The sequence below is a fragment of the Girardinichthys multiradiatus genome, chromosome 2 (genome assembly GCF_021462225.1).
Source record: "Girardinichthys multiradiatus isolate DD_20200921_A chromosome 2, DD_fGirMul_XY1, whole genome shotgun sequence".
Classification (NCBI taxonomy): Eukaryota; Metazoa; Chordata; class Actinopteri; order Cyprinodontiformes; family Goodeidae; genus Girardinichthys; species Girardinichthys multiradiatus.
Window position 1 is genome coordinate 38,772,054 of NC_061795.1, and position 25,845 is coordinate 38,797,898.

Genomic DNA, 25,845 nt, shown 5'->3' on the forward strand with positions numbered 1-25,845 from the left:
GAGATGTCTTGGAAAACACATATGGGGAAATCCAGAGGAGTAGGAGGGAAACCCAGTCTGCCTGACTCCTTGTAGCCTACTGGCATCAGCTGCTACACTGAGACATATTTACTTTGGCATGGTTTAAGCATAATGTGAAGTGTTGACAGTGGGTAAGACGGTTATAACCTGAAATACGACCAGAGGTCAGGGGATGTTGCTTGTTTTTTTTGTAGTTTTTTTGGTGATGTATAAGAAAGAAGTGCTTTTTAAAGCCCTAGTTTTTGAAGGGAGAGCTCATATTTTTTTATGAAAATAAAATCAGTAATCATTTCCTGACCTGTAGTAGAAAGGTGCGATTTTCAGACATACACGTTTTAGCTGATTTAATGAAGTTAAAAAATTTCAGACTGATAATTCTCATACCTGTAAGTCAGAGGTGCTTAACTCCAGTCCATGAGAGCTGCTGTCCTGCAACTTTTGGATGCATCCCTGCTCCGACACACTTAAATGAAATGGCTGAATTTCCTTATCGGCATGTCATTCAGTCCTGCAGGGGCCTGGTAACGAGCCATTCATTTGATTCAGCTGTGTAGGAGAAAGGATGCGTCTAAAGGTTGCAAGATCACCCCTGCTGTAGGTCAACACCATAGTTCCAGGTGTTAAATCTCTAATCTCTCACAAATGAAACCATTTAGTTTTGGAGCTGTTTTCTCAGCCAAAAAGCATCAACATAATGTTCTAACATTTCTCATAAACTTTCTGGATCGGTCTCTTATGGACATCAAAGTTCTTTTACATTCCTCAAAATTGGATTGTAAATTAACATTAAGATAATTTGGTTTTGACATTTATTAAACTATTTAGAATCATCTAGGTCTGCATCTCAAACTTTCAAAAAAACAAGACAGTCAGAGACTACGTAGGGTCACTGATGCCATAGAAAAAAAAAAAAAAGTCCTGGATCCGGATAATGATGCGGATCACAACCAAAGTTTTATGGATTCTTCCTTGGGCTAAGACACACTCTGGTAAGAAGTTAATACGTTTTTGTAAAGTTGCTAGCACAAACATACACAGAGACAAACAAACCTATTTGAACACATAACCTTCTTGCCCGGGGTAATAATAATTGTGTTCTCCTATCTTATTTAAAACCAGTGAATATTATGTTGCATCCCATCAATATGAACGTTTTCAGTTTTTATTATTTCTAGTTGCTTAAATCCCCTAAAATAGGATTCCCTATCTGACAAGCTGTTAGCTTTCTAGCACTCTGAGGAGTTCTTCATTTTTTTTACTAACTCACTGTCGTAGAACATCTGTCCACTACAGTAGAGGGAATATTAGTGGTGACAGATTCATAGACTCAAACTTCCAAAAATCCAAACTATCCCTTTAAGTTGTTCAAAGTGGTATTTTATCTTTGAAGGATGAGCGTGCACTGCTGATTAATTGAGTGATAATGGAAAATGCACAATTACCACTTGGCTGATCTTCAGCTTTAAATCTGAATGCAATCATTCACTCACAAGTCTTAACAAAGGGTGCTTTGTTTTCATTTCATTATACACATTTTCCATTATGAGCAAAGTCGTTGAGGTCGCTGGGGCTCATCCATTGAGGTTTTGTACAGTGCTGAAAATTGAAAGACTACATGTCCGATATGAGTGTTCTCTCATTAGGAAAATGACAGGGGTATCCGCTAACAGAAGTCCAGAGCAGTATGAAACATCGCTCGGAGGTCTGGAGTAGAGATGGTTGAAGAGCAACAAGGAGCAACTCGCATCAGGCCTCATCATTCTCTGCCAGCCATGGCCCGCTTCCAGTCGATGTCTATGCTATGTGAAGCCACTTTGCAAAGTCAAAATGATTGATTGCAAGAGGTATGTTAAACAATTATGGGTTTGGAGTTATATGTCTCATAAATTGATGGTGTCCTGACATAAGACAACTCCGGGAAGAGTTATGTATCAACGTTTTGGTAAGAGAGACAGATAAGCTTCTAAAGATTCTTCTTGAAGGTAATAGTAACATTATTAGGTGGAAATGGAGTGCTTTCTGACTGCAGGGACTCTGAGCTGTACTTGCCTTATTTACTTGGCATGAAGTATGAAAGTGAAGGCTTACAAAATAAGCTTGCACACAATTGCTTGGAGGTAAAGTTACACATGTGCAGGTTGGGGAAAACCACCCTCAGTTGAATACAAACAGGAGCACAGTAATGACATGATCACACAGGCGTTTTTACAGTGCAACAGGCTTATTTTGCAGTTGCCTGAAAACAGAATCACCTGCTTACTGTTTGCAATAAACTCACATTTAGAAATATGCAACAAGAAAGGAAGTCATGCTATGACGATCAGTGACGCACAATGTGGTTGAAGTCTTGCCTGTCTGCTGGGATGGCACTAGTTATCAGATTGCTTCTGCATGGTGGCAGGCCAGGGACTCAAAGGAGGGGCAACAGAAAAACGAAATCAAATTTTGTAGCTTGCAGTTTGATGATGATACTGGATGGATGCTTACCTTGTGCAAGTAGATGAGTTTCATAAATGCAATATTTATAACAGTATAAGAAAGGTTTATTATAGAAATTACTTAAAGTAAGAGCAATAACTAAACAGATGGAAGATGAATAATGTGGAACTTTTCAACTTTAAAGGCTGAGTAAAAGAATAAGGTTGACATTACTAAGTTATTTATAGGATATACATTATTTATATCATTTATTTTTGACTCAATATTTTATGAGGATAGTTTTTGTTCTCTTGTTATCAAAAGAGATTATGATCATCTTTGATGATTTTTTGAAGATAATTGGAAGAAAAGTTGCATGGCCAACTACTAAGGAGACAACCAGTTGTAAGAGCTGACAAAGTGAGGTTGCACAGAACGTGGTGTGTTCAGAAGCTGGGCAGGCCCCACCTGCCTGAAACAACTACATCACAACATTTTGCAGTTAATGTACAGCTGAACCCAGATATTTATATACACTTTATAAAAATAAATATAAGTTTGTTTTTGTCACCTTCTGAAATTAAATCATACTGTTTTAGATCAGCTAAGACCACTCCATAGTTAAAGGTGAACAATTTTCTCCTCTTTTTGTATAGTGTTATTTCTTTATACACTACTATAAATGACTACTGTATATTAAGGCTTTTAATAAACCAATTTATGCGGACAAAACAAAGTTGTAAATAAGCAATAAAACATCTGCCAGCGAGAGGACCACTTTGTTCTGAGTTGAAGGTGGAGGCAAATATCTTAGATGTGGGTGCCCCAATATGTTTGTTTTACCTTCAAACGTCATATCCCGAAGTACTGAGGTACTTGCAACAAAAATCCATTTTGTTTCGTTATATATTTTGATATGAATGAAATGCGATTACTGAATATCTATGAAATTATCAACTGCTCTCAGGAAACTAGACATAGACTATCTATTAATGCAGTGTTTAGTCCTTCTATAAAAATATAAAATTAGTTCTTTAAAAGAACAGCAGAAACGTAATATTTTCCTATAAAGCCTCCACTGGGAAGGCTTTACTGATGGATTACAAAGCCTGGTGTCATCATGCATCACTGCTCCTTACATCCATCGCTTTGTGTAAAGCTCTGCCCAGGATACAATAAATCATCCTCTCTGATCTTTATTGCAAGTATATTTTTGTGGCAGTTTCCATCTGCTACTAAGCAGCCATTTTCTCAAATCATATCAAAAAGATAAATTTTAACGAATAATGTGGGTTGGGGGGCAGGAGGACATGTTGCCTCTCCAAAGACAACATATTTGGGGTGGCTTTCATAAATATCACAGAAACGTTCTTCAAAAACATTAAATGTGATTTAGGAACAGTTAGAGCTGTTGTTTCACCTGACAGAAAGACACACCTTTAGAGACCCCTGTCGCTGCATGAAACACAGATACAGAGATGAAAACGCACTGGGACGCAGGGATAAACATTCAGTCATGCACATCTTGCACAAACAGTGACTGTACTTCTCTGGCCTTAAGGACTCTTCAGTTGTCTTATTTCCTTTGCACTTTATTTCAATATTTGTAGAAATCTGATGTCCTGGAGCATTTTGTTTTTTACTAAAATCGACTTGCAACTCAAAATGATGCTACCCTTTTTAAAATGACCCTGATGAATATGTCTCAGGGCAGAAAGTCTCATTTTATGAAATTAGTCATATCCTATAATTACTCCCGTGCCTTGAGTATTAAATGAGCAATTACTTGAGAGCATTGTTGCATTCAGCATTATGTCCGCATCTCTCTGAGGTTCAGAAACTTAATATATATTTTGGGGTAATTCGCAGAAACTACATCCACATTTTGCTCTGATGCAACACATCTTAAAAAAGACACCTTATTATTCTTATCTGTATCAGGTTATTGAAGGCAACTGCAGAAATGTAAATACTGTAAAGTTATTCCTCAGACACCACTATGATGATGAGAGACATTTCAGAATGAGCAGAGAGATTACGGCTCAGTGACTTCAGATTTTGCCCTGCTGCTGATGATTGCAAGCATACTCTTGAAAGCATCCTGCGGGAAGTGTGCAACTAACGGATATTACATGCAGACTTATTACCCTTGACAGAAGAAATGAGATGAAAAGGAGGAAATAATAGAAAGAGCCACTACCTTAGGGTGGAATAGCAAACAGCCTGCAGGGAGGCTGGTTTCTGTCTGATTGGACAAGATTGCATAACTTCTGTAGTGGCCTTGTTGTGCATCGGTCACCAGTCACAAGATGTCCATCTATGCGTGTGTGTTTGTGTGCACTGGGTGTTGCTGACTTGTCTAGTGTTGCATGTCTCTTTTCTCTGGACTTACTCACAGTTGCTTTCTTTTTTTAGCTCTTGTCCTGATTTCAACATCACAACTAGGCTGACCTCTTTTTTAATTTAATTTCTTCAGTTTTTAGTGTGTTATATATCATATATTTTCATGACAAAAAATATCACGTTTGTTGGCCCGAAATTTTGATAAAAGTGTAAAACAAAAACTATTATGTAGTAATTTTGTAGTTCCTTATAAATTAAAATATTTTTTTGGGAGAAATCAGAAAATTTGTTTAGTTTATTTTGTACAATTAATTTATGCATTCTCAGTCCGTGTGTTCCAAAAAGACTATTTCTTAAATCATGTATGGTGTAATCAGCAATAGCTCTTTAAAAAATGGATTCCTAAAGCGTTTTTTTGTGGCTACTTTTAAGCCAGCCAATGATTTCGTATTTAACCTTTCATTTGAACTGTATGTCCTTTTCAAATGTATCCAAAACAAAATCATCCAAAGTCGGACTTGGTTAGGCAATTTGATCAACAGGTTTTTTATAAGAAATTGTGAAGACTTACAAAGGGAAGGGCGCCAGATACATGAAATGATACCCGATGTTAAATTATGTTTAAAAGTCAAAATCACATGTCTGATTAAATAAAATCAATTATTTTCTTATAAAAATAAAATCTAACAAAAAGTAATCTAAAGAAGAAAAATCTTTTACCTAATCAGTGAACACCTATTGCATGCTTTATTGGCACTTCAGTTGAAACGTTATGAATACATTTACTAATAGAATCAATGATTTTCTGATCATTTATTGAATAACTAAGTAAAGAAACAAAAACATGACCTTATCTACTTAAAGTAAAATTCAGAAGGGAATCCAAAATAAATGTTTGTTTTATTATTAGCTAATTAGAATCTAACTTTAACAAACATATTATAAGTGTCTTTCTTATCTTTGAAACTTGTAGTCATATTCGATAAATCTGAATAATTTTGAAATGTTCCTGTTTTTAGTAACTTTATTTCACTGAGTAAAACATTTTATAGATTATTTTTTTCAAGCCTTTATGTTAATTATGATGATTTTCTACTTACAGCTAATAAAAAACATGACATTTAGATTAGAATATTTCATTAGTCCAAAAAAAAAAAACCACAATTTTGATACAGAAATGTAAGTTCAATTAATAGTATGTTCAATACCTGCTTAAAGGTTATGTTCAAAGGGTACTTTTAGACAAACGAGCCTCATCACAATGCATATTCTAATTTACTGAAAATGACTGTTGACTCAAAGTCTTTTGTTCATAATTTGAAATTCTAAATACCTGATCAGTCTACGGTCTCAACTCTCTTTAAGAACCCAATTTTGACCTAACCAGGGGCAGTCCATACTAAAGGGAATAACATAACACAGCTGTTGTTCCACCAGGAAGATCTTCCTCAGATTTGATGGCGATTGTTCTCCTACCACTGACCAAACTGTTTAAAATAAAAGTATTCTTGCTGGTTAAGCTAGAATCTCCTTTCTTATGCAAAACAAATATTAAGTTTGCTGGAAATTTAAACATCACTAGTTGAACAAAAGAAAAGCTTAAGGTGAGTGAAAGCAATTGCGTAGCCAGATTTTAAGAAAGTGGACAAGTCCTAAACAATCCAATTGGGGCCTTTTCTTTGATGGTTCTGTGTGTTTCCCTGTTTGTCAGTCCATCACCCTGACTTTTTTTAATGGCCAGCCCCACAGAAGGTTGCAACTAGAGGAAATTTGGAGAGAGAATAATGTTGTACCAGACAGTCATAAGAAAATATGATTCAACTATTTTCTCAAAACCTTTTCTTTATTCATTCGGAGTAAGAGACTGTTCAAACCTAGATAAAATATCACTGGGCAGTACACACCTTAAGGGTCTACTGGCATGCATTAAAAACTCTTAAAGTTGTAATTGATTCTGAATTTATTGTGGATCCTTCTTTAAACTTGCAGAAAAAGATTATTACTGTAAAGAGCATTACCTGACATGAATTGGCATGCATCAAAGTAAACGGTTTCATAACAGCTTTATTGTCATAGACATTGCCTGTTATGTCTTGTCTAACACACAATCCGTGGAATAAAAGATAATTTCTGCTCATTTAATGCTGTGATGAAGGTATTTTTGAGTGACCTTCATCATGACACTACACTACACTAGATTTTTTAAAACGTTTGATCCACGACTGCATGTTGTATAGACAGAAATGTTGCCAATCCTTTGTCTTTTCAATTACCCTTTTCTTAAGGAGATGTAAGGATTATGATTATTGATTAATTAATATTTATCAACAATTATAATTAAAAATCATAATGAAGGAAAATAATGTATTTATCAAAATCATTACTTATGAATAGAAATCAGAGATGTCCTCTGGTGTTATTATGGGCTCAAAGCTCTTAATAATTATAATTAGTTATTTATTAGTTGATAATTGATAACTATTAACCAACAACACAAAATGTCACTGTTAATTCAACTGCTTCACCGAAGGTGGGGGAACGTCGAACGTATTTTGATAAATAAATCTCTCTTGCACGAAATAAACACAAACACTTCTCTTAATTATATATAGGAAGATTTACTGAAGCCATATAATTCTGATACACCATTATTCTGATCCCAAAACCTCCACCTAACTAACAAGCACTATTCTATACAAACGGGATAAAAATGACTACCTAACAGTAATAACAAAAGATAAATATATGCGCATTTGTCGGGGGAGGATCTTGGGTCGGACCACAGTGCAGACAAGAGCTCGGTAGCCGCATCATAGTTTATTCCTCAAAGTCCAAAAACGTAACAAAAACACTGCAGGGATGAAACAAAGACAAGATCAAAAACTTGCGCAAACCTGCAGGTACTCATGGCAAGGCATAGCATAGACAAAACGTAGCATAGTCGAAGCATAGTATTTACAAAGTGAAGCATAAACAAAGCATAGACGTGGTAGGGAACGGGGTAATAACAGACACAAGGAACCAGTGACGAACAGAGACACCAAACCAACTAATATACTGGGGAAAGACAAAGGCAGGGAATTATGGGAACTGAGAACAGGTGCGACAAGGAGGCAGGGAAGCAGAAGGAACAGGTGAAACAAATACCAATCCATAACTAAACACAGAGATACTAAATAAGAATCCAAGGGTGAAATAATAATAATAATAATAATAATAATAATAATACCACAAAAAGTAATAAGAAAGCAACCACAAAAGAAACTAAGAGTTAGAGGAATACAATACAATACATACTAGGAAATGATAGAGGGAGGAAAAGGAACTAATAAACATGAAGCCCAATCCAAAATGGAAACAACTAAACAAAAGTTAACACAAAGCCACGAGCAAAGTCCAAAAATGTCATATCCTGACAGCATTGAGTGTCTATGAATATCAAACCAGCAGTTTTATGGACAAAATTTGCAATTTGGGTTAACTTGGAAAGAGAAGCATCTCCTGGTGTACTGATGACTAAATTGCGCCGATCAGCTGGTAGACGGTGAGCTGTGCCCTTAGCCACTAGCAGCTGATTGCCCCGAGTCATAAAACTCTGAGGTGAAGCTCTTCCGGGAATGGACGTGTGGAGGAAAGGTTTGCCTGCAAGTTTTTGTCTCTCTAGATATGCGCCTCCGTTTAGTCGTCCCGTGAGACACGCTGGAAATGGCAATGAAAGTTTATTTTCCGTGGGTTTAATAATCTTGGTTGACGTCAGAGCTGTGATGTCTGTTGAACTGCGCATGTTCAACTCTGTAGCCCAGAATGGATGACCCCAACAGAGGTGAACAATTTTTGCAATGTATGTCATTATTCTCCTGTGTTAGGTGCTTGTGTTTTGAGTTTCTTATCTATTTCTCTGCACTTCTCTGTTTTGTTGCTGTTTTTCTTATTAGATTTGGTTCAGCCTTGTGTTTTGATATTTATGTTCATTGTGTTACCACCCATCTGTGTTTATTAGCCTCCCTCCTTCAGTTGCTCTGCACTCTCCCTGCTACCAGCTGCTCCACATTTCATCTGATTTGCTCCTTGAGCTCATTGGTAATTTCTCCACCCTGCCTCTGTATTTAAACTCTCTGATTTTTGTGGCTCGCCACTGGCTCATGCACAGCCTGTCCTTGACTGTTTGTCTGCCTGCTCTGGATCAGTACTCTGCCTATGTCCTGTGTTCAAGTTAAAAGTTAAATTACAGCCTACAGACTCGTTCAGATCAAACGTTTACATTTCCTCACGAACTGCATGAATGTCCTTCATAAAATATAAATGATAAAATATTAGCATTATTTATAATGCATAAATAAGTTTGATTATTTGTCATGGGAAATCAGGGCTTTATGAATGAATAAACAAAAGCCTGCAGAATTGTTGCGTCACTGTCTCATAAATCACAAATACAGTCGGCAGATTGCTTTGTTGTTGCCATGATTTGTTTTGTAATTTTTATGAAATATTCTTCCAAGTTGAACATTCTAACTTCCAAGTATGAAAAATAAACTGGAATCGCCCCTGAAGTCAGATGGGGTCCCTCACCAAACGGGAAATCTAGATCTAATAATGGTGTTTCAATATCTGTGGTAATAACTTGTTCATTAACTTTTCTGGCTGTTGGTGTCATTAAATCAGTTATGCAAATAATAAACTTTTAGTGAACATATTTTTGTTCTTATTTAGTTTATTTGTTTGGATGTACAAAATGCTGAAATATACCTGGCTATTCGCTTGTACTGCTAAATTTCCCTGGTGGCTTAATACAACAGTTACCATGTCCCAACAATTTCTTCAACTTGTATTTATTGTATATATATATATATATATATACATACATATATATATTTATTCATTTAATTCAGTTTTTAAAGTTCTGTTTTTATCATATGTTGCTCCTTGCTTTTTCTTTTCTTTCATTGAGCAATTTTCCAGAAAATGTTGCTTTGTATGAGGAATCCGGGGGCTTGTGCTCTGTGTGTGTGTCTATTTTTTGGAGTCCCTAGGTTTTTTCACTGGAGGGCACACGTCCACCTGTGCATGGAGCGTTGGAGGCCTGAGTGCTGCAGGTGTGCTACTGCACACCTGTTAGGAATCAAGCTCCTTTGGAGGGGTATATGAGGAGCTAGCTGCCAGTTCTTCGTCGCTTGACTGTTAACCTATAGTGGTAACCTAAGCCTCCCGAGTCTCCTTGTTTTCTTATGTGTCTGCATAGTCTGACACTCTCCTCTCATTTGTTCATTGTTAAAGGTTTCCCTGTGCTGACTTCAGGCTTACACTGTAGTATTCCTGGACCTCAAGCCACCTACCTCCTAACAAGGTTTCCTGAAAAATGTCCTCCACAACTGGCAACCTCAAGGTTCCTTATTTCCCTCTCCTCTGTGCAACCTGTTTGCCCTCTGGCACTCAAGTCAAGATCCTCCAACATCTCCTCTTTCTCCACCCTTCATATCCATCTCACACACACTATTGGACCTAAGCCCCGGATTCTGCTCATTCCCCTGGCGTCATCATCTGCACTCACCAGTAAGCCGGCATTAGTCTCCGTCCTGAATTCTCTGATAATTTTGCTCCTGCTCACATCTCCTCTCTTCCCCAGTGATGCTGCAGTCCATTTCCCCTGTGAAGAACCCGGTCAGGACCAGATCATTGTAACCATTTATTCATTGTATGCAATAAACCTTTTAAAATCTTTCCAGTCTGCGGAGAGTGTTGTGCATGTGGGTCAGGCACTTAAAAAAAAAAAAAAACATAACACTTTGAACTATTGTACTGTTAAAACTATGCTTATATTTGCAACATTTCCTTCATTTTTCTACAAGTGTTCAAAACATTTTTTGTATATTTCCTAAGTTAATGTCCAAATCCATCACATTAGTAGATTGTGTGTGGGTGTGTGTCTGTGTGTGTCAACCCATCATTCTCTAGTTTTCTCAATGCTTAGGAGCCTTTTCAGCACACTGATTTGTTCTTTCTGCCATATTGAATTTAAGGTGTCTTTTATGCAAACTTAATTGTGCAACACACAACAGCCTAATTGGCAGAACAATATCAGTAGCTAGCCAAATTAATGCAGTAGAGCCAAATTATCGAGAACAATATGGGAAACAAGTGTGTGTACAGATGCCACACTTTAATTATGTTCTGGAAAATTTTACAGGGAAGCAGGCCAAAAAAAGAAAAACACTATTTTGCTAGCATAGCTATGAAGTTACTGCTTTCTTCAATGTTGAAGTCAGTGGTATACAGAGTTGTTTGTGAAGTCTGGATGCGCATTTATTCTGATCATTTATAGATGCGGCACAAGCAATATGTCCGGAAAATCGAATCTAAAAACAAATCTGATTTGGTTGCCCTCTAATGAGCTAAGAGTTCCCTTGATCCCTTTTCATACTGTTTCCAGCTGGTTACTCACTCAACCTACTTCCTGCCGGCTGCAAAAGCAGACATTTCACTGCCCCTCTGCTCACCTGCAGCCACTTCACTAATTAGCCCAGCAGTGTCCAGATTTTCACTGGTTGTCATTGAAACTCTGATGCTCAGTGAATTTGTTATCTGGGAAGATTGATGGAGGAAATATCCCGTTTTGATTTAGCTGCACCAAACATCTCACTTGAAGCAGACATGAAGTGACTGCAATTAAGACTTTTTAACGAGCGGTAATTACCACGTGTCTGCTTTTCTGTACACTCACTTTTGTGTTGTGAGCAGCATGACTTGTTATTACCTTGTTTGCAGATTTTGACTGTGTGTGTGAGTGGGTATGTGTGTGTGCCTGTTTGTGGTTGAGCTGGTGTTCACATGCCTTCTCCATCTGCCAGTTTCTTAATATTATTAAACATAAGCGTGCAGATATTTTCTCTCAGGACTCATGTTTGTGGAGTCCATCTTTGAATCCATGTGGCTAGAACAAGACTAAACCATTAAAAGCTTGCATCAGACCATAATGTGGTCATCTCAGGAACCCAAACAAGTCATATCTCTCTAGATTTACAGTGTGCAAGGGTATTTCATCTTTTCTTCAAAGAAATCATATGTTTCTGCTCACACGTCTTTTTCTAACACTTTGGAATACAGTTGTGAGTAGTTTGAAAGGGGATGAAAGGCATTCTAGCACATATTAACTCACGTCACGACTTCTTCCTATTTTCCAGCGTGCCATGTTTCCCTCTATGATCACTTGCTTGGTGTGCATATGGTAGCCATCTGGCCTGGCACAACAGCTCAGGAGCCTGGAGTGGGCTGCACTATCACGCCATATAGAGTAATAACATGATTAACTCCTTGAGTATCTAAAGCATGCTCAACTCACATGTCTACCATTTTGTTAGGTATATTTGTTTTTTAATATCCTGGAACTTTCATCTTATTTTGTTTTATCTCTCTATTTTTAATTTGATTCAAATTCAGCACTTAAGTCAGATCTCAAATATATGCTCTGGTGCACCTGCTCATGCAGTCTAATCATAATTTGCCAAATCAAAATTCCTGCCCATGTTTCTAATCTTTGTATGAAACGGAAAGCCAGAGCTCCTGCAGAGTTCAACTATGTTTGGGGAAGTGCGCTTCACTGTGTGTCCAACTAAAATAGATTTAAATACAGGGTAGGAACCACACTGAGGTCAGTGTTCCTACACTCCTGCTTCAGTCAACCCTATAACAAGTCATCTAAACTGCAGTCATCTGCTCTTTGACAGACAGACCCAGAAAAAAATAGAAGAAAGCTACATTTGAGAGGACTTAATGTTTTTTAAACAAGGTCACTATGAGAATGTTGACTGCAAATCAGCATTATGGGAAAAGTCTTGTTGCTCGACAGTTTGAAGTAATTACTGATTGCTCTCACCAAACATGTCTTTTGAAAGTTGATGCAAATTGTTGTGTAGTTGCACCAGATGCAGAGTTTTTGTGAGTACGCTAGTAGTTTTTGTGCCAAAAACAAACAATAGATAAGAAACCTCATTAAAATGAGAACATGTGCAACTTTAAGTGTAACCAAAAAAAAAAAATGTAATCTCTGAAAAATCAACCTGATCAAATTTCCATGTGCCCCAATCCTGAAAGCCATCTACTAAAAAAACGGTATTGTTAATAGATACACCCGAGGTGAGGAGAGCTTTTATAGATACATATATTGTGCAGTAATACCATATTTTGTACATCCTGACCTTTCATCAGTAAGGTCACATACTTTCCATCCTTGAATGAGTCAGTTTGCTTTTCTCGATGGTCTTCTGTTTGGGAAATACTATGAAACAATTCAAAGTGCTTTGACTTGTAGAAGTAGAGAATTTATTTTTGCTTTAATGTAGACTAAAATAAACAAAACTTCATAAAATTGTATTAGATTTTCAGATTCTTGCCACATTAATTTATATATTTATGGGATCAAAACAAAGTGTGGCCAGCACAGTATCTGTGAATAAAATTCATTTGAAAGTATTAACAGGAACCCCTTTAAGAACAATGTAAATCTATAATGGATCGTATGGAACAATTACTTTTGAAATTGAATATTTAACTCTGATATGGATGTTGAAAAAAGTAACAGTTTTATTGTCCACTCTGTAGCATTCAGCACATTTGGCATAAAGGATTAAATGGATGCTCTCCAAACCTATTGGCTCATCCTGTAGATCCCTTGCCCACATTTGCTTATTGCCAGCCTCAATGTGTTCACAGTTTGCTGGAAACGTGATACAGTGATCAGTGATGAGCAAATCATTTTCCATTTAGATAAAATGTCTCACCTCCAGCTTGAAGTTATCAGTTATAACAAAATGATTGTCTGTCATTTCTGCGTCCAACTTCCACCAGCAGCTCAGTAGTCTTAATTAGCTGCTTTTACTGTATCATAAAACTGTTCGATGGTGCATTACATTAATTGAGAAACACCCATTGCCTCATAGACTTCAGTGTAATCAATCTGTTTCTTTTGCTCATTCACGTAACACACTTACACTGTTTAAGACCTGAAGGTTATGTAACAAACTGGGCACAAATACAGGTCCTTCTCAAAATATTAGCATATTGTGATAAAGTTAATTATTTTCCATAATGTCATGATGAAAATTTAACATTAATATATTTTAGATTCATTGCACACTAATTGAATGAGATGGGTATTTAAAAATATTTCTTCAAATTTAGGATTTTATATATATATTTCCTTTGTATTTGGTAGAATTTCCTTTTAAACTTCATGAATTGGGTTTAAGAATCTGAGTGTTCTTCCACAACTTTTTAGAGACAATCTTGCTCACCCACACCTCTGCCAACAATTTTCTATAGGATTCAGACCAGGGTGTTGATATGGCCACTCAGAGACATTGACTTTATTGTCCTTAAGCCATTTTATAACTAATTATATCATTATATGTAGTATTATATATGATATTATATTATATGGTATGCTTACAATCATTGTCCATTTGAAAAGACCCATTTATGTCCAAGCTTCATTTGTCTGGCTTATGTCTTAAGAAGTTTCAGTATTTGGAGATCTTTTATTTCCTCATCATGTCATCCATTTTTTCAAGGGCCCCAGTCTTTCCTGCAGCGAAACACCCTCACAACATAATGCGGCCATCCTGGGACTTTACAGTTGGGATGGTTTTCTCCGGTTTGCTTCTTCCTTTTACCTCAAAATGTAACAATGGTCATCATAGTCAAAACCTTTCATTTTAGTTTCATCAGACCACAGAAAATGTATTCAAAAATGAATGACTTACTGAAGACCCTATGTACAGGTCCTTCTCAAAATATTAGCATATTGTGATAAAGTTCATTATTTTCCATAATGTCATGATGAAAATTTAACATTAATATATTTTAGATTCATTGCACACTAACTGAAATATTTCAGGTCTTTTATTGTCTTAATACGGATGATTTTGGCATACAGCTCATGAAAACCCAAAATTCCTATCTCACAAAATTAGCATATCATTAAAAGGGTCTCTAAACGAGCTATGAACCTAATCATCTGAATCAACGAGTTAACTCTAAACACCTGCAAAAGATTCCTGAGGCCTTTAAAACTCCCAGCCTGGTTCATCACTCAAAACCCCAATCATGGGTAAGACTGCCGACCTGACTGCTGTCCAGAAGGCCACTATTGACAACCTCAAGCAAGAGGGTAAGACAGAGAAAGAAATTTTTGAACGAATAGGCTGTTCCCAGAGTGCTGTATCAAGGCACCTCAGTGGGAAGTCTGTGGGAAGGAAAACGTGTGGCAGAAAACGCTGCACAACGAGAAGAGGTGACCGGACCCTGAGGAAGATTGTGGAGAAGGGCCGATTCCAGACCTTGGGGGACCTGCGGAAGCAGTGGACTGAGTCTGGAGTAGAAACATCCAGAGCCACCGTGCACAGGCGTGTGCAGGAAATGGGCTACAGGTGCCACATTTCCCAGGTCAAGCCACGTTTGAACCAGAAACAGCGGCAGAAGCGCCTGACCTGGGCTACAGAGAAGCAGCACTGGACTGTTGCTCAGTGGTCCAAAGTACTTTTTTCGGATGAAAGCAAATTCTGCAAGTCATTCGGAAATCAAGGTGCCAGAGTCTGGAGGAAGACTGGGGAGAAGGAAATGCCAAAATGCCAGAAGTCCAGTGTCAAGTACCCACAGTCAGTGATGGTCTGGGGTGCCGTGTCAGCTGCTGGTGTTGGTCCACTGTGTTTTATCAAGGGCAGGATCAATGCAGCTAGCTATCAGGAGATTTTGGAGCACTTCATGCTTCCATCTGCTGAAAAGTTTTATGGAGATGAAGATTTCATTTTTCAGCACGACCTGGCACCTGCTCACAGTGCCAAAACCACTGGTAAATGGTTTACTGACCATGGTATCACTGTGCTCAATTGGCCTGCCAACTCTCCTGACCTGAACCCCATAGAGAATCTGTGGGATATTGTGAAGCGAACGTTGAGAGACTCAAGACCCAACACTCTGGATGAGCTAAAGGCCGCTATTGAAGCATCCTGGGCCTCCATAAGACCTCAGCAGTGCCACAGGCTGATTGCCTCCATGCCACGCCGCATTGAAGCAGTCATTTCTGCAAAAGGATTCCCGACCAAGTATTGAGTGCATAACTGTACATGATTATTTGAAGGTTGACGTTTTTTGTATTAAAAACACTTTTCTTTTATTGGTCGGATGAAATATGCTAATTTTGTGAGATAGTAATTTTGGGTTTTCATGAGCTGTATGCCAAAATCATCCGTATTAAGACAATAAAAGACCTGAAATATTTCAGTTAGTGTGCAATGAATCTAAAATATATGAATGTTAAATTTTCATCATGACATTATGGAAAATAATTAACTTTATCACAATATGCTAATATTTTGAGAAGGACCTGTGATGAAAGCCAAGGGAATGCCATGATGCCTGTGGAGCTCCTTACGGACAGTTCTGGTGGAAACAGGAGAGTTGAGGTGCACATTTAATTCTGCTGTGATTTGGGCAGCCGTGATTTTATGTTTTTTTGGATATAATCCGGGTTAGCACCCGAACATCCCTTTCAGACAGCATCCTCTTGCGTCCACAGTTAATCCTGTTGGATGTGGTTCGTCCTTCTTGGTGGTATGCTGACATTACCCTGGATATCGTGGCTCTTGATGCATCACAAAGACTTGCTGTCTTGGTCACAGATGCGCCAGCAAGACGTGCACCAACAATTTGTCCTCTTTTGAACTCTGGTATGTCACCCATAATGTTGTGTGCATTTCAATATTTTGAGCAAAACTGTGCTCTTACCCTGCTAATTGAACCTTCACACTCTGCTCTTACTGGTGCAATGTGCAATCAATGAAGACTGGCTACCAGGCTGGTCCAATTTAGCCATGAAACCTCCCACACTAAAATGACAGGTGTTTCAGTTTCATTGTCCAACCCCTGTATTTTCAAGCGTACGATGCAATTTGTGTTAAATCTATGATTTGTTTTATTGTTTGAGTGAACCCTCTGTCTCAAGTGAGCACTAAAGTGCTAAATTTCAAGTTTTTCCTTCAAGCTGATGGTTGCAACTGATTTTCCAGCAAGAAATTCAGATCGTTCATCTTTAAGCTTGTAATGCCTGGCAAAAAATATGAAAAACCTTCTTCTTCCTGGCGCTCACTCCGTTACAGTCAGGACTGATTGATCTGACAAGCTATCCAGTCTGTTCCTGAGTAAGAAATTACATTTTTATGGTTTAAGGAGAAAGCAGCATTAAACTGATGTCATTAAAATCCAAGTATCAATACTTGGGGCATGTGAATTCCAGTTTTTCCATATGCAACACATTTTTATGAGCACAGAGGGGCAAGCCCCACATTCAGGTTTCTCCACGGAGAAACAGAACAAGTACTGACCAAATGCCCCAGGTGTTGATGACTGCTGTTCTAAGGTGACATTTATCCAAATATTTGTGGGGTTCTGTCTACATGTTGATGTGGAAATCAACAATAAACTGAAACTTGCACTCAATTCTTGCTTTTTAAAAACAATTTGTCATTTGTAGTTTAATCATACCAACCTGACAAAAATGCGTAATTAATGCCCCAAATTACAATCAGAATCAGCTTTATTGCCGGGTTCATACATACAAACAAGGAATTTGGCTCCGGTATACTTTGCTCTCTGGGTTTTTTTGTTTAATGCGTTATAAGATATATTTATGCATATATCTTTATGTCCTTAAATATACATATATACAAATATACAATGACATTCATGTCAATGATGAGTGGATTTCAGAATGTCGCTGTAATCTAAGACACTGTTACATTATAGATATATATGACCTGTATATTGTAATTTGAACAAGCGATGTATGTTTTATATGCAGCTGTCCATCAAAGAATAGGACGAGTGCACATTCAGTGACATCTTAATGGAAACTCCTGTGTACTCATTACTTCTTCTCCAGTGATGGTCCCTTGCCTGAAGGGATCATCCAGTCTTTCTTCTTCAATGCCACTGAATACTGTATCTGCCACTGTGTTAAAAGGACAGGTCCTCCTAAAGAGAGTCAGGTGTTTAATTTGAATCCCACACCATACACAAAAGAAGGAAAATAAATACTCGTCACTGTATCATTATGGCCATAAAACCACTTGAGAGTTTTGTGCCATTGAACAGTATTGAAAACCAGAGGGCAATGCATTTGTTTGAATTATATGTTCAGTTTTGCAGTAGTAGGAGCAGGATACTCACACAAGCACACAGAGAGAGAGCTCCATCAGCTCCTCCCTGAGGGCAGACTGAGCCTTGCATTAGGAGGCAGAGTCAGTGAGTCACCTTGCCTTACTCCATCCTGATAGCAATCACCACTTCACTGACAGCCAGGCTTCTTATTCCCGTGAACCAAGGTTGAGGAGGTTGACAGTCAAGTGCTCGAGTGTAAAAGGAATGTATCTGAAGATTTTCATTTAACTACAGAACGTTTAAATATTTTTTAAGAACTGACACAAAGACATTCTGACATGATTTGTTATAAATGCAACCAATTGCAATTAGTTGATGATTAATTGTGAAAAATCACTGTAACTTTACAAGGTAAATGCAACCTCAGATAAAAATGTATTTAGAAATGTGTGTTTACTGAGAGTTGCTTTAATGAAAGACAACCTGAATCCAGGCAATAATTGCTTTACATAGTTATTCCTGCTTTTTTGGAGATCATTGCCTGAAGGTTTCAGTTAGACTTCAGGCATCTAGCTGAAGTTTTATAAGCATCTGTCCTTTCCCACAAGCTGAATAAAGAAGGCTATGTTTACCACATGGCAGAGTGCCCATTAGTTTAACTACACATTATGAAAGTGGAGACAATAAAACCAAAGCTTCTTCTCTCTCACTGATTAAGAGGATAAACAGAGAGCCTGCTTTTTGCTATTTCATGAGATGAATCCCTGCAAACACTAAGAAGAGGGAAACAAGAAGCACCATAAAAATAAAAATAACATGACTGTATGTGAGGAAGAGCTGGCAGTAATGAAACAGCATTGGATGTCTTAAACATTTGAAACTGTTTCTGAGGAGTCAAAATTATTGCATCATGTCACCTTTGTTATTCTAGCTACCAGATTCTCACACCTGATGCAAATAATTACTCATTCATCTTTATTTTTCAACCATTGTGGAGTATTGTAACTATTGAGAATCTGGAAATGCATTTGAATTGAGCTGCTCAATTTTGTGCAATCAAATATGATTAGCAAACAGAGAAAATCTGTGAATGCCTCAATGATCTGTTAGGAAACATCACTGAACAATCAGCATTATTAAGACCAAGACATCAGAAGATAAGGTTTTGGAGATGTTCAAAGCAGCCTTAGATTCTAAAGTTATATCTCAAGCTTTGCATATCTAACAGAGCCATGTTTAATCCATTATTCAGAAATAGAAAGAATATAGCACAAGTGCAAACCAGGACATAACTTTCCATCTAAACTGACAGACCAGGCAAGGAGGGGTCAATGGTAATTCTGGAGGAGTTGCCGAGATTCAATTTAAGTCAGTTTATGTCAGTATCTGTCTCCATAAAGTTTTTGTGTTGTTTACTTTCTGCTTAGCCAGGTGCTTTTCTGTTCATTTATGTTTATTAGATTCCTTCTGTTTAGTTTTGGTGCTTTTTGGGTTCCGGTGTTAGATGTGTTTAGTTCTATTCTGATTGATCTGGTTTCCTCTTGTTTATGTTAAGTCTAGTCATTGTTTTCTTGTGTTCTGATCACCTCCCTGCTCTCCATGCTCACCAGGTTAATTAGTCATTCTCCCTGTGTATTGTTTAGGTTACCTGTTCCTTAGCTGTATCACATTCTCCTGATTAGCTCCTCTCCCAGTTTGTTGGTCCATACTCCACTTCCCGCAGCATTTAAGTTTTCTGGTTTTCATTGTTCACCACCAGATTCTCTGCTTTGCTACTGCTCACATCCCTAGGTCCACGTCTCTGTTTTCTTGCCTGTTACCCTGCTTTTGTTCCCCGTGTAAGCTCAGTTTATTATTCAAATTGGTTAAAATTGGGAGATTGCATTGAGTTACTGACTAGCATTCACTCCTCCTGGATGGGCAAATAGCGACAATAGACTCTGGCTATGTATGTAGCCACAGTGGATAAAAAAAACTCCCCCTTTAACAGGAAAAAACTTCCATCAGAACCTGGTTCAGTTTGAGCAGCCATCTGCCACGACTGGGGGTTCGAGAAGACAGAGCACACAAATATTGCTCAGGTGGGATAATCTGTCAACATGACAACTATTAGTGTTGCACTTCACCCTTTTGGTCTTCCTGGAGGAGTGGTGTAAAGAAAGAAATTGTTAAATGAAAGCCAAAAAAGAATTAGGAACTAAGAATTCCGTCATTCCTCTCACAAGGAGAATTTCCAGTGTTACGGCAGTAGTAAAAAATGAAATAGAATTAAAAAAAATAAAAGCTCAGTGAGGGCTGCTATAACAAGCTGTCACAAGTCATGTAACTGACACAGCAAAGATTTGAAAGAAAGTGTTCTGCTCAGATGAGACTGAAATTGAACTTTTTTAGCCTATATGCAAGATGTTTTGTGTGGCAGAAGATTAGACTACATCACACCCTGAAAACAACATTCCCCCAATTGAAACATGATGGTGGCAGCATCATGTTGCAGGGATGCTTTTCTGCAGCAGGGACAGGGATTTTCAGATTTGATGGGAAGATAGATGGAGCTACATACAAGGTAATCCTGGAAGAAGAGCTGTTGGATGCTGCAAAACAGACCTACATGAAAAGACTTCTAGCCGAATTTGCAGCAAAAGTTGGTTTTAGAAAGTATTAAAGCAGGGGTCACTGACCACAAATACACCACACTTTTCAGATATTATTTTTATAAATGTTGAAAACCATGGGCACTCTTGCAAGTCACTGTAACTTTATCTAGAATGATATTTAAATTCTTGCTTACTTGTTTACCTGCACCGATGCTCAATGAAATGCTCAATCCATTTCCTTTCTCCCCTCAGGTGTGCTCAGCCTTCCGGAGGGTCTGACTGTTCACAGGGAGCAGCAGCACAGAGCGGGGAAGTGCGGGGAGGGAAACTTCTACAGTCAAACCGAGCTGCGCTCCATTGAACAATGCTTACTGGCCACAAGGGTGGGCAGCATCTCTGAACTCAGTAAGTTTTAGATGTATTTGTAGGCTTTTTGTGAGACATATGTAGAGAATGTATGGCTAGGACATAAAAACTCTGAATTTAAAAAGGATTATTGAATAATGCATCTTATATGTACTCTAAAAATTAAATGTAGAAGATCCCTGGCCAGTCCCAAACTCAGATTCAATATTAATGCTATGCATAGAAGAATTGAGCAAGTAAAGTGTTTTTATTCTCTACTCATTGTTTAGGTGGCACATAAAATACTGAGAAATCTTTGTCTGAGACAATAATCCTTTACCGTTTGAATGGATGGAATAGACAGGAATACATTTTTATCTGCTTGCAGTGCTAATGGCAAGTAGTCTGGTTACTGATCACAATAAGCAGCAAAGCCTGCTGGTTTTCCAACTTGCAACTACAGTAGGTTCAATTTGAGGCTCATGCCATTCCCAAATCCACCCTTTGATATCCGAGGCAAATCACACGAATCATAAACCCTTCTTCAATGGTCACAGCACCATCCTCACGGATTCATTGGAAAATTCATGATTGACTAAAACAACCAGCTGCTACCTGAGTCTTGATTAAGCTGCCAAGCCCAATACCTGTCTTGCAAGTAGGGGTTCTGAAGCTCTAAGATACCTGATAATGTTCTTGGATTTTTGTACCCTCTAAGATGCACATTAGGAAAGGATGATATGCCTGAGTGGAAAACTAAAAATGTTTTAATGCTGAAAATCTCCCTTATCCTCTATACCTACCTGTCTGACTTTATGTTCTTGAGCACAGTCAATAGAATCCCTGAAATGTTCCTTGTTCTTCCTCTTTTCTTCTTTCCTTCAAACTCCACTGTCAGGATATTTCACCCTTATCAAACATTTTTTATATGTACAAGTTCAATTCAAAATATTCTTATTCCCTCTATTTCTTTTTCAAAGTCCAGAGTGATCTGAGAGACCAATTCTTATTTTATAGTTGAAGAATCATCCACAACGATAGAGATGCATTGTATGGTATGATTTAAATGCTGGCTTTCATGTTTGGTGTCAGGCCAGGTAAAAACATAATACATGTTAAATACAAGTACATACAAATACTCATATATTCATGCTCGTCCATCCTTTTCACTACTAAAATCCATCTTTCCATTTTTAGCTCCACCATCTCCTGAATTGGATTCCTGTTTTTCTGTCACATACACAACAAAACAAAAGCAACACAAAGACATGTTGCACCCTCACACACACAACTAAGAGCAAGTATCTAGTTAACCAAACATGCATGTGGTCTGTAGGAAGGAGCACAACCAGCATGAACAGGGAGAACATAAAAAAATATTCCAGCCAGGATAAAAAGAACCTTCTTGGTGTAATGCAACAGTATGTAACTGCTCTACCATGTAGCTCACCATGACTTTCAGTAGGTGATTTTCTTTCCAGCCGCTGCAGGTTGAAAATTCTGCTTTTTATCAATTTTACCAAAAAATGATGCCCACAAGGTGATGGTTGCGAACAATAATTTAAATAGATTATTATAGTTTAAACAACTTAACTGGATCCCTGTCTTTCTTCAAGCACCACCATGGATTGCAGTTCTTTTAATCTTTTTTAAGATGTGTATTTCACAAAACAATAGATCTATTCATTCATGCATTTTCTTCTGCTTATCCAAGGTGAGATCATGAAGGTAACAGATCCAATAAACTCTGACATCTGTCTCCCAACCATTACACTCCACTTTATTCTAAGGAATCGCAATGTTTTCCGAAGCTGTGACTCCTTCACTTGAGGCAGAGACTTACCCCAACCTGCAGGCAGCAGTTTGGGAGCAAATACAGTATAAACCTATTGTTTCTGCTCCCTTGAAAACAATAGATTCTAAATAGTGTCTGTCTGTCCATCATGGTGGCCTAATCCCAGCCTATTTTATGGGCAGTGAATATGAATTAGAGGGAGTTGCATTGTCAGTGACAGCCATTATAATGAACCACAAGCATTCAATAAAATGAATGAGTCTGGCTTATACATTTGACAAGTCCTCCAAACATTAATTGAATATCTGTCACCTTACAATGTACTCATTATTCAAAGAATAATGGGCATTACAATTATTTTTGACAATGTTTATACAGTTTGAATTGATTAACATAAGCTTTACGAGTTTCATTTAGATTATAATAGTTTTTACATAATTTTTTTAATTGAAAGTTACAGATTATAGTTTACTGAAATATTCTAATATACTCAAATCATGACAAACGTTCCTTCCTTTCTGTTCTGTTTTAAGGGAAAATGTTTATAAAGCTACAGCATATCCACTGCAGTAAGCTGTGCTGCAAATAACTGAATGCACAATGTCTAAGTTTGAAATAATCATTTCTAATCTCTAAAATAGAGTGTTCTTTGGCTGTGTTGAGACGTTTTGTTAGAGTTAGCATGCAGCTCTGCAAGTTATTCCAGAAAACTGACAGGACGGGTAAAAATCAAACTTCTGAGCTTTCCCAGTTTCATGAAAACTGGGAAAGTAGTCAGTGTAAATCCAGTGTAAACATTTATCATGACAATAAACATCGAGCCAATTCCTCTCTGTATGTTTTTCTCAGAACTGAGGAGCAGAAGCAACAGGGCAAATTGCCAGTCCTATTTATTGATGAGGTCAAACTGGGATCCGTTCTGTGGTGTTGGCACTGCAAACAAACTGTGCCTCTACAGAGCTGCTGATGGATGATACCACCACTTAGACAAATTTGCAGCCACACAATTCAAGTGGAGACAAAATTAATAATTGAGAAAAAGTATAATAATAAGAATTTAACATACCAATGGAGAAGGGTGTTGAGTTTGATCTTCTACAAATATGATATAGGAAAAGAGCAGACAATCTTCTGCTCTGGCATTTAGGCTCAGATTAATTTTTTTCCACTTATTCCGCCTGTGTATTTTTCTCCTGCTGAAATGTCACATTAACATATTTTAAAATGATAGTCCTTCAAATTGTGCTAATGTGTCATTAGCACTCAAGATGAACTGTATATCCTGCATGTTATTACAATTAATTTGGATAAACCAAAGAAGCAAACGTAGAGTTTTTAAATTCCATATGTGTGAAAACCTATAAACAACATAATGTAAAAGCAGGTTGATGTTGGTTAAATGGGCTATCAGGAGTTGTTCTGCTTTGAAAATAAAAACATTTATATACTAAACACTAACTTGATTCAGGCTGGTGTACTGATCAAGACATGCAGTGCATAAATGTGTACTGTTGACCAAGCACACAATTTTTTAATTTTATATGTGAAATTCACCATTAACCATGATAATGTCATTCAGCTGGAATTGAAATCTAATAATAAAAATGCAGATATATTAATATATAAATGTAAATGGACATACAGTCATTAAGAGATTAGGACAGCACATTAATATTCAGTTATTTATTACAAAATTTTCATACATTTATGTCCATTGTAATTTTTTTTATCTCTGGAAAAGAAAGTAATTTAATTGCACTTGAGAAACAAAAAAAAACCTTGTTTTCCTTATGAAAGAATAGACATAAAAGAATAAATACCCCTTTTGGAATAACGTCAGTGAGACGTGTCTTATAGCCACCTACCAGTCTCCTACATTGGTCTGAGGAATGTTTCCCTGACTCTTTACCTTCCAGTCCAGTCCAGTTTTGCTTCAACTTTAATTTTTAATAGGTGATTTCACATTTTTCCTCAAACACCCTCCATCACAGTAGAAACCATAATGGATTTATACTGTGGTGAGCTGTCCAGGTCCCAATGAAGCATAGCATCCCCAAACCTTGACCTGTCCATCTCCATTCTTTACAGTTGGTTTGTGTTTTTTTTCCTGGGAAATCTTCTGGTGCCCAGGTCATTAAATTTAGACTCATCTGCCCATTATTTCAGAAATCCTTCTAAATGTAAATATGTACCTTTAAAAGGCTATTCTTTATTATTGACAGCAAAGTATATCAGAGTAATTTTCCTTTTGTTTGTCTGTACAAACTTGGCAATAAAGCTGATTCTGATTATCTCTGGCAAATATTATTATGGCCTTTATGTTTTGCTTAGAGAGCAGGGATTTCCTCATTGGAAATCTTCTATGAAAGTTAAACTTGTCCAATCTCTTACTGATGAAAGAGGCATGCATTTCCCAGAAAAAAGTGACAAGAGGCTGCTGTAAGTACTGTGACAATATTTGAGGATTTTTAGAAAGTTCCTATAGTATCTTACAATCTGTGCTCAGGGTGATGCTGGAGCATGGGTGTTGGTCCTTCTTTTAAATGTCTTCTACAATTTTTTGAATCGGCTGATAAGATTTTTTTGAGACCTCTTTAAATCCCTTACTCATAAGTTTCTACTGTCCTCTTTCAATAGGCCTCCCCTTTGTGGCCACATTGTGTGGCATTTTATGGTCAGTTGTGGGCATGTTTTATGGTCAGATGCATCAAAGATTGAGGTATTCGGCCAAAAGGACAGTAAGATGGATGAGTCAGGGTAAGTCTTTCAAAGCAAAAAACACTCTACCAACTACCAAGCATGTTGGTGGTGGTATCATGCTATGGCCTATTTCATGGTGCTGGTGCATTGCTAAAGTGAATGGAAAATTGAAGAAGGGGGACTCTCTCCAAATCTTTAACCTCACCTTAGATCATCAATTAAATGGTTGTAACCTGGACACAGTTGGATTTTCCAGCAGGACGATGTCTGTATAAACACATCAAAATTGTTTTTGGAATAGATACATGTGGCTAGCAGTAAGCTTCTGGAATGGACTTGACCTAAACCATGTTTAAACTTTATGGACCGTGCTTTAACTAGTGCCCATGCCAGGAAACCAATCATCATAAATCACCATTTCTAAAAAGACTGATCACAAATTGTATCTAAAATTGTGACCCTGTGTGGATTAGAGAAACT

The 25,845-nt window shown here is 37.5% G+C and overlaps 1 protein-coding gene and 1 long non-coding RNA gene across 3 annotated transcripts in view; both read left to right on the forward strand.

Annotated features, from left to right (window-relative positions):
• Nucleotides 1–25,845, forward strand: part of btbd11b (BTB (POZ) domain containing 11b) — a 131,171-nt gene that overhangs the window by 56,606 nt on the left and 48,720 nt on the right. For both annotated transcript variants that reach the window (XM_047389004.1, XM_047388996.1), the window contains exon 2: nucleotides 20,778–20,930. In XM_047389004.1, coding sequence (XP_047244960.1) covers nucleotides 20,778–20,930 — 153 coding nt within the window. The remainder of the gene's footprint in view (nucleotides 1–20,777; nucleotides 20,931–25,845) is intronic.
• On the forward strand, nucleotides 9,837–10,500 carry LOC124882580. The gene is made up of 3 exons (XR_007041948.1): nucleotides 9,837–9,973; nucleotides 10,057–10,332; nucleotides 10,406–10,500. It is a non-coding gene; the product is annotated as an uncharacterized LOC124882580 (long non-coding RNA).